Source organism: Aotus nancymaae, unplaced genomic scaffold, assembly GCF_030222135.1.
Source record: "Aotus nancymaae isolate 86718 unplaced genomic scaffold, 86718_ANA_hifiasm-v0.15.2.pri h1tg000046l, whole genome shotgun sequence".
Taxonomy (NCBI): Eukaryota; Metazoa; Chordata; class Mammalia; order Primates; family Aotidae; genus Aotus; species Aotus nancymaae.
The window spans coordinates 3,175,537-3,192,321 of NW_026988460.1; the positions used below are offsets into that span (position 1 = coordinate 3,175,537).

At 40.5% G+C, this 16,785-nt stretch overlaps 1 protein-coding gene across 3 annotated transcripts; it reads right to left on the reverse strand.

The window, feature by feature from the left end:
* Positions 1-1,410: 1,410 nt before the first annotated feature.
* On the reverse strand, positions 1,411-16,130 carry LMOD3 (leiomodin 3). 3 transcript variants are annotated; one of them, XM_012473964.2, is made up of 4 exons: positions 16,019-16,130; positions 15,238-15,558; positions 11,857-13,227; positions 1,411-1,944 (listed from the first exon to the last, which is right to left on the reverse strand). In XM_012473964.2, the coding sequence occupies exons 2-4, from the start codon at positions 15,529-15,531 to the stop codon at positions 1,918-1,920; spliced, it is 1,692 nt and encodes a 563-aa protein (XP_012329387.2). In that variant the 5' UTR covers positions 15,532-15,558; positions 16,019-16,130; the 3' UTR covers positions 1,411-1,917. The 3 variants fall into 3 exon arrangements, with proteins under 3 accessions (XP_012329387.2, XP_012329381.2, XP_064217964.1); XM_012473958.2 differs by lacking the exon at positions 16,019-16,130 and adding an exon at positions 15,656-15,735; XM_064361894.1 differs by lacking the exon at positions 16,019-16,130 and having other exon boundaries at positions 15,238-15,735.
* Between the last annotated feature and the right edge of the window lie 655 nt (positions 16,131-16,785).

Genomic DNA, 16,785 nt, shown 5'->3' on the forward strand with positions numbered 1-16,785 from the left:
AGGCTGGAGTGCAATGGCACAATCTCGGCTCACCACAACCTCCACCTCCCATGTTCAGGCAATTCTCCTGCCTCAGTCTGCCAAGTAGCTGGAATTACAGGCATGAGCTGCCATGCCCAGCTAATTTTTTTTTTTTTTTTTTTTTTTTTTAGTAGAAACAGGGTTTCATTTCACCATGTTGGTCAGGCTGGTCTCAAACTCCTGATCTCTGGTGATCCTCTGGCCTTGGCCTCCCAAAGTGCTGGGATTACAGGTGTAAGCCACTGCGCCCGGCCCAAAGCTTGATCTAATTTCTAGGGTTCACACTACTTCTATTACAAAAATCTCAAATTCTATGCACCTAGTGACTAGAATAATTAACACCTCTAGGAACTTGGAAGGAGGACAGATTGGAGTTGTCTGGAAAGATTTTATGGAGGACACAGGACCTGACCTGGGAATTGAAGACTGGATAGGACTTTGATTAATGGAGAGGAGGGAAGTCTCTTGGGGGGTGTTTTATGGAAGGGTTAATTCGAGCAAAGGCACAGGGGGTGTGCACAAGGATGTTTCATCAAGAGGAGTATAAAGGATTTGTGGGAGATAAGACAGGATTAGTAAATTGGGGCCAGGCAATGGAGCACCTTGAAGGATAGGATAAATAGTTCAAGTTTAATCCTGTAAGTAAGTTTCTTTTAAAAGATGTTTGAGAGTGATAAAATCAAATTAGACTTAGAGTAAATGATATATGAGTGTGTATATGTGTGTGAGTTTAGCCAAAACCAAAAGCTTGTCATTAACTATATTATGTAAAACATTTTTCCTATAAAAACAGCATGCTGTCTCCCATTGTCCCCCTATATACGAAAACTTGCTGCCAGGAAGTTTTCACATATGCAGGGTTTACATGTCCCATTACTTTTCCTAGTGACACTTAGTTTTCACCACATTCTGTGGCTTATGTGTTCTGCTCCTCAAAGATACTCCTATAGAAAGAATACTCCAAAATACCAAGGGAGTCGCCGAGGGAGAAAGCCAGGCAGAGTGGGAAACTGAAAAGCTCCACTGATTCTCCAGAGAAGCGCTAAGGAACAATTCTCTCATTTCAAAGCATCAGAAGGGCCGGGAGCTCAATTCATCCTTCACATTTTCATAGGATGAAACATTGTTTGTTCCTTTTAAGATACTATGTGATGGATTACAGCAGAAGAGATGGAAGGAGAAAAAAATGGGAATATCATAGTTAACACTTCTGTTACATTTATTATTTTCCAGAAGAAAATAATAAAGCGAATGTTTGTTTAAAAAAAAAATTTTTTTAACTACTGTTTCTGGAAACATGACTCTAAATTTCACCTAAGTCACTCAAATTGATTGCAAGTAGAAAATGTTGCCTCTGAATACATATATATATATGTATATATATATATATTCTTTTTTTTGAGACAGAATCTCGCTCTCTTGCACAGGATGGAGTGCAGTGGTATGATCTCGGCTCACTGCAACCTCTGCCAGCCAGGTTCAAGCGATTCTCCTGCCTCAGCCTCCTGAGTAACTGGGTCTACAGGCACCCGCCACCATGCCTGGCTAATTTTTTGTATTTTTAGTAGAGACAGGGTTTCACCATATTAGCCACGATGGTCTCAAGCTCCTGACCTCGTGATCCGCCCACCTCGGCCTCCCACAGTGCTGGGATTACAGGCGTGAGCCACCACACCCAGCCTGAATATTATATTTTATCTCCTTCCACCTTCCTCTTCAGCCCCTAATTCTTCATGGCCCAAACATTCTGCCTTTTACAAATACCCCATCAGATGGTAGCATTGTTCCCAGTTCCGCCACATGAATCCTAAAGTATTGCTGCTGACATAGTCGCCATGCTGTAATCCGTAAGTCATTATTTCCATTTCCTGTTCTTCTAGATGACGCTGCTGCCTCTTATGCGAGTTCTTTTGGCAGTTGCACCTGTGATTTAAACATTTGAAGAAAAGGGGGAAATTAATCCTGGAAATTCAAGAGCTTTGCAGCAAAAATTACAAAATTTACATGCCTTAAAAGATACAAAATAGATTTGAAATTCTGGCCAAAGCACCCCCAAAGTCAAGATTAAAAAAACAATCATAACACAGCCACCATTTATTGGACATTTACTAATGTGAGGGACTGTTCCAAGGGCTTTGAGTGCATGGCAAAGCACATCACGGAAATCAGAGGGCAGGTGCCCAAGCTGGCCTGGGTTCAAAGACGGGCACTAGCATGTACTAGCTATGTGGTGTTGGGCATCAGTTTTCTCAGCTGTAAAATGACAATAACAGTATCTAATTTATAAGGCTATTATACAAGTGAGTAACCTATGTTAACACTTTTTTTTTTCTTTGAGATGGAGTCTTGCTCTATTACCTAGGCTGGAGTGCAGTGGCACCATCTTGGCTCACTGCAACCTTCACCTCCCAAGTTCAAGCAATTCTCCTGCCTCAGCCTCCCAAGTAGCTGAGATTACAGGCATGTGCCACTATGCCCAGCTAATTTTTCTATTTTTAGTAGAGATGGGGCTTTACCATGTTGACCTGCCTGGTCTCAAACTCCTGGCCTCAAGTGATTCACCTGCCTTGGGCTCCCAAAGTGTTGGGATTTACAGGCGTGAGCCACTGCCCCTGGCCTAACACTTATTTTTAAAACATTACCTCATTACGTCCTACAAAAGCCTTGTAAGGAGGGGAATGGCTCAGAGAGGAAAGTAACTTGCCTAAGATCACACGGCTAGAAAATGGCAAAGCAGGATTTGAACCAGGTCTGCCTGATTTCAGTGCTCATTATTATATACTGCTGGTAAAAGTATCACTATAAGAATATAAAATATATGTTTATATTTTTATTTATTTTTGAGACAGAGTCTCGCTCTGTCACCCAGGCTGGAGTGCAATGGCCTGATCTCAGCTCAGTGCAACCTCTGCCTCCTGGGTTCAAATGATTCTCTGGCCTCAGTCTCCCAAGTAGCTGGGATTACAGGTGCACACCACCACACTCAGCTAATTTTTGTGTTTTTAATAGAGACAGTGTTTCACCGTGTTGGTCAGGCTGGTCTTGAACTCCTGACCTCAATGATCCACTCGCCTCAGCCTCCCAAAGTGCTTGGATTACAGGCGTGAGCCACCACACTGGCAAAATACATGTTCTTTTTAAAACAAGTCTTTCCTCTTTGAAGCACACACCGAATCTGATGGTTAGAAATATTTAAAAATGAAAAAAAAAAAAAAAAAGCCAGGCATGATGGTATAGAACTGTAATCCTGGCTGCTCAGGAAGCTGAGGTAGGAGAATTACTTGAGGCCAAGAGTTCAAGACCAGCTTGAACAACAAAATGAGACTCACCTCATTTGTTGGGATTTTTTTTTCTTTAGACAGAGTCTCACTCTGTCCCTCAGGCTGGAGTGCAGTGGCTCGATACTGGCTCAAGACAACCTCCACCTCCTGGGTTCAAGCAATTCTCCTGCCTCAGCCTACCAAGTAGCTGGGACTACAGGTATGTGCCACCAGGCCCAGCTGATTTTTATATTTTCAGTAAAAAAGGGGTTTCATCATGTTGGCCAGGCTTGTCTTGAACTCCTGACCTCAGGCAACCTGCCCATCTCTGCCTCCCAAAGTACTGGGATTACAAGTGTGAGCCACTGCGCTCAGCTGCCTGATTTTCTTAAGAGTTTTATAACAAGTCTGGGCGCATGCCTGTAATCCCAGCACTTTGGGAGGCTGAGGCGGGCAGATCACTGGAGATCAGGAGTTCAAGACAAGCCTGGCCAGCATGGTGAAACCCTGTCTTTACTGAAAATATAAAAATTAGCTGGGCATGGTGATTCATGCCTGTAGTCCCAGCTACTTGGGAGGCTGAGGCAGGAGAATTGCTTGAACCCAGGAGGCGGAGGTTGTCTTGAGCTGGGATAGAGCCACTACACTCTAGCCAGGGCGACAGAGTGAGACTCTGTCTCAAAAAATACACACACACACACACACACACACACACACACACATATATATGTGCTTTTGAAAGCACCCCCCAGGACAAAAAGAAAACAAAAAATTACAAAAGAACAATAGAAGTCCAACACTGCAAACCCACTTCATACTTCTGCCTCATAGGAAAACCTTAAAGGCAAGACGAGTTTTTTTTCAAGTGGCATTATATCTTAGGAAAGTGACTCATCCATCGTGCACGTATCTTCCAGAGGACACTGAAGATGCCCAGGGGACACTCAGAGTTTGTGTAATAATGACTAGGAATGTTTCTACCTATATTACTCATGTCCACGTGCCAGTGTGATGAACCATTTCGGTCATCTGCCATGGCTCCTGTTGCAGCCAGTTCTCAGCCCACCACCTTTGGCTAGGAATGTTTTCCCAGCGTCCTGCCCACCAGAGAGGACCTTTGATGTGCTGCTGCCTGCCAGCCTTCAAGCCAAGGGGACTTCCATGTGCTTCTGACCCTCTACCTCCCTTGTGCCAAGCTTTGAGAAGAGAGGGGTGTGACTGCACCCCAGTAGGGCTCTCCCACGGAGAACACCAGTAGTTAAGAGAAACCATGAGCCAGGTATTTAAAATAACTTTAAAGCTGCAATAAGTAGTTAAAACAGTACATTCTTTGTATTGTGGAATGGAGAAAGAAGCATTTTATATAAGTAATTCCCTGTATTTGCTTCTATATGCATAGAAGAGTTGAAAAATAATATTTTAAATTAAAAAATTTTAAAAATTAGAGAGATGGGGATCTCACTCTGTTAACCAAGCTGGAGTGCAGTGGTGCAATGATAACTCAACTCAGCCAGGACCTTCTGGCCTCAAGCGATCATCTTGCCTTGATCTCCCAACGTACTGGTATTACAAGCGTGAGCCACCGTGCCCAGCCCAATGTAATATTTTTAAAAGAAAATGTGGCGCTGACCCAGCATAGTAAACCCAGACACATATTTACATATTTAAAATATGACCAAGCTGGTAGTTCAGATCACTGGAGAAAAGAGAAATGAGTCACTAAATGATTACTAGTTAATTATTTGGAAAAGAAATAATAAAATAGCCTTTTTGCTTTCTACTTTAAAAATTAACCCTTTAATTTATCCATATCAAATATTTTTAGAAAACCAAAAACTATAAAAGCTGCAAGAAAAGACAAGCACATATTTTGTTTCTGAAGAAGCCATTTCTAGGCAGAATACAAAAGATAGAAATCATAAAAATAGCTAGATATGTTATAAAAATATAAAACAAAGATAATCAGCTTGTGTTATTGTTAGGGAGCCTTTTTCCCCTTCACTTATTAGTTTCTAAAGAAAGTATGTTTACTGTGTGTGTGTGTGTGTGTGTGTAGCATTACACAGTGGTCACATATGCATACACTCAGAGGCTGGGAGGCAGGGCAGGGTAGGAAGATTGGTTTCAGCACAGGCTATTTAATTTGGCATGCCTGTATTAAGTTCCTACTCTGGACCAACACCTCAGTGGGTGTCCAGGATACAGATGTACAAGACCTGCTTTGAAGAACTCAGAATCCTGTAGGAGAGTACACTGTGAGCAGAAGGGCTGTGAACCTGGAGAAGAATGTGGGAGGTGCTATAAAAGAGGTGTGGACAAAGGGTAATGGAAATACACAGGCAGAGCACTCCTGATGTTTTGTCGCGTGTAAGAAATAGCATTTGAGTCAAACCTTGGAAACTGGAGAGATTCTAACAGATAGAGATACGAGAAAAGGTAATTTGAGGCAAAGGGTGCTATGGAGGCAGGAAAGCACGGCCCTTCAGGGAAGACAGCAGCAGACATGGTTTACCATGGATGTCACAGAGTCGTGATTGTCAAATGTGGTTCTGGAATAAGCAGCAGCAGCATTACCAGGGAATTTGTCAGAAATGCAAATTCTTAGGTCCCATCCATGACCTACTGAATCAGAGACTCTGTTGGTGGGCTCAGTAATCTGTAACCCTTTAGGTGATTTTGATCCACAATAACATTTGAGAATCACTATATGGACTTTAGAAAAGTATACAAAAAACATTTTTTCCCACTACACATTAAGGGCAAGCAATTCTGGTTTATATAATTCCTGGATTATATGTGCTCTTGTGGGATAAGCTTCAAATGTTACATTGCTTTTTTCCTGTGGAGGCTCCCTTTATAAGAATCATAACATTTCCAAACTAGATCTATGTTTGGCCTTGGCTCTTACAGATCATCCTGGTTTCTTTATCAGAAGCCCCAAAAACGGGGAGGAGAGGTGGAAGGAAAAAAAGGAGTTGAAGATAACTCCGGAGTTTTAGACCTAAATTCGTGACAAAATGGAGATAAGACAGAAAACTGGGAACCAGAAACAACCCCTAGGCCTAAAAATGAGCAGTTTGGTTTGGGGACAGATTGAATATGCTAAGAAAACACTGAGTGATCTACAGGGAAAGGAAGATTTGGGGATTGTTCTAGATTACCTGACAAGAGAAAGAGGAATTTCCTATTACCTGATAGGAAAGAGGAGAAAATTACAAAAAGAATCTAGAGAACCTGGTTAAAGAGAAAGAAGATCCTATAAATGTGGCAAAGAAGAAATGGCCAGTGATGAAGTTGAATGCTCAAGGGTTTGTAAACTTCAACTCTGTAATCATAACAACTCCTAATGCGTCATGGAGTCTTTTGATGAACTAAAGCTGCCCAGAGTATTATACTGAAGTCTTTCTGAAGGAAAATCTAGCAATGGCTTTAGTCAACTGGATGGGAGCAGTCCAGATAAACATGAGTAAGCCTTAAGTGAAATTGAATGTTAAAATAGTTATCTTGTGTGATTGGCACAGAAGCTTGGATATGATATAAAATGCAGCTGGCCTTGGTGAATTAAACAGTTGCTGCAAATGGGATTTTATCTCAGTGAAAAGTACAAATACTCATTTGATATGGTAGGAGTGAGCAGACCACAACATTTTTGAAGATGAAAGAATATCACGCATTTGTCAGGGAGGGATAGGCCTATCCAGCCCAATGTCTTTGTGCTATCATACTGACTCAGCCTTATTAGCTCAAAGGGAAGTGATTTACTCATTATCTAATACATTCAGCTTGTGAGATAAGACAAAGATTTTTAAAAACATAGCTAAAAACAACAGGAGCAAACTAAAAAATTCTACAGAAGCCAAATAAGTCATGTAAATGAGGAAAGCATGCCAGGCACAAGGCAGTAAGCGCAAAAGAGCAAAACTAGAGAGTCCGTGAGCAGAACAGAAACAAAAAAACAAAGAGAGAAAATATTAAAAAAGGGAGTCCATGAGCATTCTCAAGGTTGAAATCAATGCACAGAGACAGCCAATTTGTTTCCATGCAAGGGCAGTGTGGCCAGATCTGATGTTCCAAGTGGTACCAGATAATCTGAATTTTTTTGCATGTGACATTCAAAAACTTACACAGTGATACCCAAGCCAAATAATGCAGGCCTGCAGATCTGACCTCGTGCTTTACCAGTTTTCAGTACCTGGCTCACAGAGTACATTTCTCATGAACTGAATTGAATGGATAATTTCCTAGAGGAGGAAGCATTTGAGCAAAGCAAGTATATGGGTTTTCCTTTATTTTTTGCCAGCAACTTCATTTCAGGTATCCCAGGCCAGAAGCATGGGGTGAGGAGAGAATAAGCATTAAAATGTATTTTTATTTTATTTTATTTTATTTTTGAGACTGAGTTTCGCTCTTGTTACCCAGGCTGGAGTGCAATTGCACGATCTCGGCTCGCCGCAAACTCCGCCTCCTGGGTTCAGGCAATTCTCCTGCCTCAGCCTCCTGAGTAGCTGGGATTACAGGCATGCGCCACCATACCCAGCTAATTTTTTGTATTTTTAGTAGAGACGGGGTTTCACCATGTTGACCAGGATGGTCTCGATCTCTTGACCTCATGATCCACCCGCCTCGGCCTCCCAAAGTGCTGGGATTACAGGCGTGAGCCACCGCGCCCAGCCAAAATGTATTTTTAAAAGATTTTTTTTTTTTTTGAGACCTTGCTCTGTCACCCAGGCTGGAGTGCAGTGGCTCTATCTCTGCTCACTGCAAATTCTGCCTCCCGGGTTCTAGTGATTCTTGTACCTCAGTCTCCTGAGCAGCTGAATTACAGGTGAGCACCACCATACCTGGCTATTTTTGTATTTTTAGTAGAGACAGTGTTTCATCACATTGGCCAGGCTGGTCTCAAACTCCTGGCCTCAAGTAATCAGCCTCCCAAAGTGCTGGGATTACAGGCATGAGCCACCATGCCCAGTCTGAAAAAGAATTTTAAGATACAAACCAATCATTCAGATGTGCTATTTCCAAATCTATGAGGAAAATACCTTTTATTTTTGACACAGGGTGTCACTCTGTTGCCCAGGCTGTAGTGCACTGGCACAAATATGGTTCACTGCAGGCTTGACTTCCTGGGCTCAAGTGATCCTCCTGCCTCAGCCTCCTGTGCAGCTGATACCACAGGTTCATGCCATCACACCAAGCTAACTTTTAAAAATTTTTTTGTAGAAACAGGATCTTACTTGGTTTTGTTGCCCATGTTGGTCTTGAATTCCTGGGCTCAAGCAATCCTCCTGCCTCGGCCCCCCGAGAGTGTTGAGATTACAGGCATGAACCACCGATCCCAGCCAGTAACCACAATTTAAAAAATTTTTCTGTTGGGCACAGTGGCTGACACCTGTAATCCCAGCACTTTGGGAGGCTGAAGAGAGAGGATCACTTGAGCTCAAGAGTTTGAGACCTGGGCAACATACTGAGATCTCATCTCTACAAATTAAGAAAAAAAAATTAGCCAGGTGTAGTGGCATGTATTTGGGGTCCCAGCTACTCGGGAGTCTTAAGTGGGAGGATCACTTGAGCCCTGGAGGTTGAGGCTGCTGTGAGCTGTAATTGAGCCACTGTACTCCAGCCTGGGTGATAGAGTGAGAGCCCATCTCAAAAACAAAAACACAAACAAAGAAAACTTTTCTAAGAAAAAAATTTGTTTCTGAACAATGTTCTTGTTAGGAACATCACACACACACACACACACACACACACACACACACACACACACAAACCAAGATTGTTTTAATTTTAACCTCATTCTTGAAAATCCAGGGATTTGGAAGGCATCTGTCCCAAACCCCCAAAACCCTTCATTTCACCTCCATCAAGTGATCAAGTGATCATTGTCTTATCTCATTTGATAGTTTTATCCCTTTCTGCCGGGATTTTGTGACATTACCATTCATAGCGTTCACTGTATTTCAAGTCCAAAATGTATATTTTGGGACATTTCAACAGCTCTGAGATTGGAATCCATCTTAAAATCAGTGGTGTTTCACAATAGTTGGCTGCAGACCCAAGCGTGAACACATCATAGCTATTCGTACTATCATTACCTCCACTGAGTCGTGTGCTCTTGGTACTACACACACAGATGTATTGCCTCTTAAAATAGCTTTTAAAGAAAGATAAATAAAGCAAATGTAGTAAAGTGAGATGGGTATGCAAGAAATTTCTGTACAACTTTTGACCTTCTGCAAACCTAAAATGACCTCAAAATAAAAATTAAAATATTAAAATATCTTTTCAAAGATTATACTATGTTTTGGCTTTAAAACAGAAATTTATTGTACATGCAGAAAGGCACAGAAACAGAGCACTGGGAAGCAAATTGGTGTTAGTGAAGCAAATTTTCATTAGTGCAATGAGGGATTTTCCTATTTTTCTTGCCAAAGTGTTTTCCAGGACCAAACAGGTGAAGTTGTGTGACATTTCATAACTGAGATACAGGCAAACAGATGCCTGTCACAGGCCAAGCCAGGCAACTGAAGGCAGGAGAAATTGCCAATCCTTCAGAATAAATGAAGCCATTTCAAAGTAGAAGATGATATGAAGACTGTCATTTAAAAAGCATGTCAGAGTTCAGTTTGTAGCATGTTTGTCTTAGATTTTTTTTTTAAACCACCACCACCACCACACTTAAAATTAGTAGCAGTTTTAAATTGATTAAAATATGAAAAAAATGCAGTGCTTGGTGGGGTGTTTTATTCTTGCAATTGTCATCATGAATTAATTTTAATGTCTTTTTCTTTAGAGTCTAGACCCAAAACTGCAGTGTTCTCAGTTGAGTAAAAGGGGCTAAAAAAATGAAACCTACACTGTAAGCTCTGTGCGAGGTCAAGACTGAACCTGACTTACTCACCACTACATCCCCAATCCTTCTTATCACGCCTGACATATACATTTGTTAGATTAACGCATAAGTGAATGGATAGAATGGAATAGACCCAGGGAAAATGGATTTGCTCAGCAGAGCACTCAGAAGTCAGGGAGTTGGTTCAGATACTCTTTTGAACTTCAATCACTCTTCTACTCTGAACCTACATGCCACCTTTAACACAGGTTTTTAAAAAGATCTCTCATCATTCTTTTTAGACTGTTCTTTTCTGACTGCACAACCATCAAGGTGGCTTGAATTTTCTTTGCCAATGACTAGTTACCAGGAAAGTGGTAGAACTAGCTTCTCTCAAACGACACCCCAATTCACTCCTAGGGGAGTTCCAGCTGTCCAGAGAAGAGCAGGTGCAGAAAGTCTTGATGATGTGCCCAAGGGCAGGCAAAGAACCGTTGCCTGACCTCATGTGACCTCTAGCATTCTCACCCTGGCCACTGCTCCAGGAAGAATCAGAGCCTCTCTAAATCATGGATGAAAGTCAGCTTTGACTTAGAAGAATGGGCTATTGATAATTCTCCATTCTAGGAGTTGGAAATAAGGACCATAATATGTATATATGTGAAAGAGTTAGCAATTATTTCAGAATATAAAGCTCTTTAAAGGAGAAAAACAGCAAGCGCGCATAAAAATTCAACATGTCTTAAAAAAACACGTATCTGTGTAATAAAATTATATATTGACTGTTCTGTCAACGTAATCTCGTGGCCATTATTACATGAGATTTTAAAATAATATAGTTAATTATCAATCACCTGTGGCCACTGAACACATCTTTCAACCTCAATAAATGCCATCATAATAATGACCAAAACATTTTCATTTCTGCAACTTAAATTGCAAGGAAAAGAACTTCTCCACTTAGCAGTAATAGTTAATCATGGTAAATATTAAACTGAAATAATAGTGATTTTAAAACTCCATGAATTCACGGACACCAACCTGAAGTTCATCATTTATCTGCCTAAAAGGAGAGCAGTACAAATATAATTTCAGACAGTCTCTCCTCACCTACTAAAAAGAACTGTTTCTAAGTATTTTGGAAGCATTCAATTGTCTACAAACAACTGGCCCAATTTGGCCTCATTCTTATTTATTCCTCACTGTAGGTTCCTGGGGAATCTCTGAGTGATAGCTCCATTGTGGTTGGAATGGTGTTCTTTTGAATATGCACTTGAAGAGGTCAAAAGAATCAGGTGAATTAAAGCTTGACTCTGGACTCAGAACTGGGTTTCAATGTCAGCTTTACCATTTCTTAGCTGTATCTCCTTCGCATGTTATTAAATTCTCTAAGCCTCAGTCTCCTTTTTATTAAATGAGGAGAATAACAGCACCTACCTCATAGAGTTGGTAAGATGATTCCATGAGTTAATTTATATAATGACTCCAGCCTATAGTAAATGCTCCCTAATGTTAGCTGCTAATTTTGTTACAGAGGTCATACAGATGTACGTATATACGGGTGCTATAGGTGTACATCCTTAGGGATAACAGTAATTTAGTTCTATTGGTAATGCTCACTGGCTTCTTCCAGTTGGTCCCAATTAATGGATATCCCCTTGTGTTAAAGCAAATAGGGAATAGAGTTGGGAAGCATTTACTATTGGGGGTGCTCAGTCACCATTTCTCCCTCCTTCTACTTACAGGTTTAAGATAAGCGACATTGCTGTGACGAATGTCGTTTAGCAGCTGATCTCTGGGAGTGATTTCCACCAATGGGGGTGGCCTGTTTTTCGGCACCGGCTTGAGCGTTCTGATGACATCTTTGAGGTTGGTTTTCTCGGGTGATTCTCTGGCTTCTGGCATCCGAGATTTGCGCTGGATTCTCTTTAGCTTCACCACCCGGAAGGAGTCAGGGTCTGTCCTGTACTTCGGGGCCTGTGATGGCTTTTGCATCATTTCACTGCGTTGACTAAAGGGGACGTTTTGGGGGTTGGGAGGCCGAGGCGGCGGTGGCTGGAAGAACTCCTGCATTCTGGAATCTGGCATGGGTCCTCCCAACATCTCCCACATCCCAGGGGGCAGCCCCAACCCATTCTCTAACATGGCTATCAGCTTCTTCTGTTCCTTGAGTTGCTGCTGTTTCTGCTCCTCCTGTCTTTTCTGCCTTTGTTTATCTTGATTCCTGGTAAGCAGATTAGTGACCACCATTCTGGGACCCGGAAGCTCAAAATGGTAGCCCATCTTCAGGATAGTGCTGTTTGCCTTTAAAAGCCTGGCTATTTCCATTTCAGCATGATGACCCAACATGTGCCTCTGATTGTGAAACCGAAGCTCTGTTAGTGTCTCATTAAACTGGAGACACCTCATGATGGCCACAATCCCTTTACCTGTGATGAAATTGGACTCGATGTTGAGAGTGGTGATGCTTCTATTTTCACGCAACATGTTAGCCAAGGCAAATGCTACATTCTCATCTGCACCCACATTGGCTAAACTGAATGTTTTGATGTGCTTGTTTTTCTTCATTGCATTGGCAAAGTCCAGTAACATTTCTTTGGGGATGTTTTCAATGTTGTTCAGGTTGAGTTCCTTCATGTCAGGATCATTTTGTCTAACTCTTCTCAAGCTTCCATCCAGGTCTGTCTGATTTCCTGAAGGCCTTGCACTTACCTTCAAAAAGCTGGTATCTAGAGCTAACTTCTTAGGATCTAATTTTGATATTTTTTTCTCACTTTGATTTTGGGCCCCTGGTCTGTCTCTCTGTTCTTCAAATGCTTTATCAGTTACCTGCTGGCAGTTGTTCTCACAATTTCTAATTTGTTCCTTTGCTTTGCCTTCCTCTTCTCTGTTCGTTTTTTCACTCTCTTCACCATCATCTTCTGCTTCATCGTCGTCGTCATCATCATCACCTTCTTCTTCATCATCATCTTCTTCATCATCTGTTTCTTGGACATTGCTGCTGCACTTTGATTCTCTTTTATTTGCAACTATTTCACTATTGAGCTTTTCTTTTAAATACTGGGCCATATTTTTATTACCTTTGTCTATTTCTTCATGCTCTTGAGTCTTTTCCTACAAGAGAGGTTTATGAGGGTTAGAATACATAGCAGATGAAGGAATATGAAGTAGAGCATCAGCTAGTGGAGATAATAAAAATGCTTTTTTAAAATAGCTGTGTTTATCCCATCCCATATATTAAAATGAAACCTTTATAATTTTAATATTCTATATTTTTAATGGTGTTTAATTCCAGAAGCAGTTAAAAATTGTTTCAAAAACATGATAGAATTGTTCATTGATACATTAAAGTTTTGATTTTGTATATACCAAATAGGCATCTTATACTCAACAGTCCTGAGTTAGGGCAATAATTTCCTTATTATTCCAATATATTATAAATATTATAAATACAAAATATTAGAATAAAGAAATTATTGCCCTAAAATGAACAGTCCTACAATGCCCACTAATCTAGTATAGAATGTACATAAACTTCCTCTGAGAACATAACATAATGCATGGGAAATTAGATCAGTTTGACATTTTGGAATATATATATATATATATATATATATATATGTATTCTGGTTATTCAACTTGGTTTAAATATGTATAGATACACACACACACATATGTATATATATTTAAAACCTCAATTTTGATTTCCTCAGTTCTTTGAAAACTGCCATGGCTATTCTGGGACAAGTTTACAGCCCCAGTTTCTTTTCAAAGGAAGTGCCTAGGAACCAGAGCAAGCTGTAAAATAAAACAGGATTATGCAGACATTGAGAAATAATTGTTTAATCTGGGAAATAAAATGGGTCTTTTATCAATAATGTTCATTAGATTATTGCACATCAATTATAATACTTTTCTATACAATATGTGTGCTTCATAGGTGTCATTTTTGAAAGCTCGTACAGCAAGCTGAGACACAGGTTTATCTGAGCAAAAGCTTTATGCTCATGACATAGGTCAGAAGAGACAGTGACAAGTCACCTTAACCACCTGAAGTCTTCACCACTGCATTTCTCATCTTGACCAGAAGGGGGAGGCAACCATCAAGCTGTTCAGGTTATATTGGAGGAAGGGAAAAAATGTGGCAAGTACTCATTTTCACCCCCTGAAACTGGCATTCACATAGAATTGGCTTTTAATCCACTGACCTCCAGTTGTAAAACATCTGCAAATTGTACCTTGAACTCTAACCTGACCAATCCAGCTGTTTCTTTTCAATCTTAGTACATGTTTAAACTTTCCTGACTGTAAAACAAATTGACAACTTTCCTTAATTACAGCCAGTGTGAGAGTAATTTGACAAGATGCGTCTTCATCAACAGGCATAACCTAAAGAGACTTTACCTAGGAGGCATCTCTGTCCTTTTTGTTAAGTCATTTTCAAGTGGAACATTTAAAAAAGTTATGCTCATGCACAGTAAGTTTGCAGAATCAACAATTCTAGCTTTTAGATTTTAGAAAGCAAAGAAAGAACTAGCTTCAAAACCACTTATTAGCCATCAATTTCTAAATGTCATCACTGACAGCCAATATATGGTGAGAATGTAAGCCATTATCTGGTTATTCGACTGGATTTAATTGCAGGGTATGTGGCCAGACTAGAGAAGAACTGTGAAATATTTGACAGTGTGTGTGAAACATTGTGTATGTTTGGATGTGCCAGAGAGAGAGGCTACAGAGCTGTCATTACTTTCTCAAAGGGGCCTGCAATAAAAAAAAAAAGAGAGAGAGAGAGAAAGTTAAGGACAACTGCCTCTGGCTTATGAGTTAAGCCACTAAATATTGTGGCTATAGAACACAGGCTTTCTGACACAGCAAACCCAATAGCAATTTTTAAAGAGAGACATTTGCAAGAAACTACCCAATTTTTCCCTTGTAAATATACATGTAAGTGTTTCAGAAAGTTTCAGTCTGGAGTAGGTTTAAATATTATGGTTTAATCTAGACATGGCAAAACAAAGCAGAACCAAACTCTGGAGTCTTGAGAAATCACAGTTACAACAGGGACACCTAACAGCCCATCCCAGGCAGCCATTTCTCTGTTGTACACAAATCTCTGGTTACCTCAGATTTCACAAAGGTGACAGGAACTCGTTCGTCTTCCAACATGCGCCTGGATGCCTTTTCCCAATACATATAATCAACAAGAGATTTATGATTGAAGTTTCCTGTCGGTGGCTTGTCAGTTTGATCTTTCTGAATCATTCCCACAGGAAGGCTGGGGTCAGGGGCCATGACTTCCATTTCCGACTGAAGTTCTTTCAGTTCTTCAGCAGACAAGTTGGCCAAGATTTCATCTTCGTTAATCTCCTCATTGAGAAGTTCTTCTTGATCTGAATTCCTGCTGTGCTCTGACATTATTTTTTCTGAATATTTTTTTTTTTACTAGAAAATAAGAATAATCAAAGATGATTTTTTAAAAGAAAGGAAAAAAAAGTCTTAAGAAGGTCCCCCAGTTAACAAGTGTCCCAAGTCAACACACCCTTGAGATATTTTTTTTCCCAGGAACCTCAGTGGTTTGCTGAGCAGCTAGGAGTGATTGCAGCTAAGCTCTTGCTGGATCTATATTAAGTAGGGCTTGGCTGGATGAGGTCAATTTATGGAACTACTATGCTGCTCTCTTTTCGGCAACTTGAGTCAGCTGTGCAAATCCATCTGACATTTCAGTACAGCTGCTGTGTTCACCAGAGACTAACAGAGACTACAGAATCTCTGCAAGAATAAAATTAATTCTCTTTGTGTATGATATTATACTGCTATACACAAATTAATGCAGCTCATACCTACATGCCCCAATACTCCAGGGGGTCCCACTTGTTTTTATTTAAATATTAAAACAACTTACAATATTTCGGAAGGGAAATCCAACCAGAAACCTGAGTTCTTTTGAAGTGAAGAATTCACTTGAAGGTAGAAATCAAGCTCTTAGGGACTGCCTCTTCACTACAAGGTGACTCTGGAAGCAAATAAAGTGGTGCACAGTGGAGCACAGGTCTTGCTATGTCATTCATCCTCTGTGTAAGCTGAACCTTTGCAAGATGTCCTATTTGCATCTAGATCCTGTGATCTAACAGATGGGGACAACCAGCACTTGAATTTCCACTATAAGTGAGGAGTTTAGTATTTTAAATTATTTGTTTTTCTTATTAAGTATCCATTAACCCAAGATCAATGAAAATGGATCTAAAGTGAAATGTTAAAAAAGAAACCCAGACTACTAAGGTACTAGAAGAAACCATAAGAAAAATTTTTTTTTCTTAGTTGGGCGTGGTGGCACGCACCTGTAGTCCCAGCTACTCAGGAGGCTGAGGCAGGAGAATTGCTTGAACCTGAGAGGTGGAAGTTGCAGTGAGCCGAGATCGTGACACCACACTCCAGCCTGATGCCTGGCGATGGAGCAAGAATCTGTCTCAAAAAAAAAAAATAAATAAATTTTTTTTCAAACCCTGAAGGGGCAATATGGAACATCTGTCCAAATTACAAATGTTCATTTCCTTTGACCCAGCAATTCCACTTTGAGAAATGTATCCTCCAGATATACTCCTACATGGGCAAAATAACATGTGTACAAGGTTATACAATATAGCAAGGTACAAAATAGTGTGTATTGCA

Coding starts and splice junctions, on each gene's coding strand:
- LMOD3 (XM_012473964.2), bottom strand. CDS start 15,531: ATGTCAGAGCACAGCAGGAATTCAGATCAAGAAGAACTTCTCAATGAG. Junction 13,228..15,237: donor TCACCTTTGTGAAATCTGAG/GTAACCAGAGAT, acceptor CCTCTCTTGTAG/GAAAAGACTCAAGAGCATGA. Junction 1,945..11,856: donor ATGTCGCTTATCTTAAACCT/GTAAGTAGAAGG, acceptor TTTAAATCACAG/GTGCAACTGCCAAAAGAACT.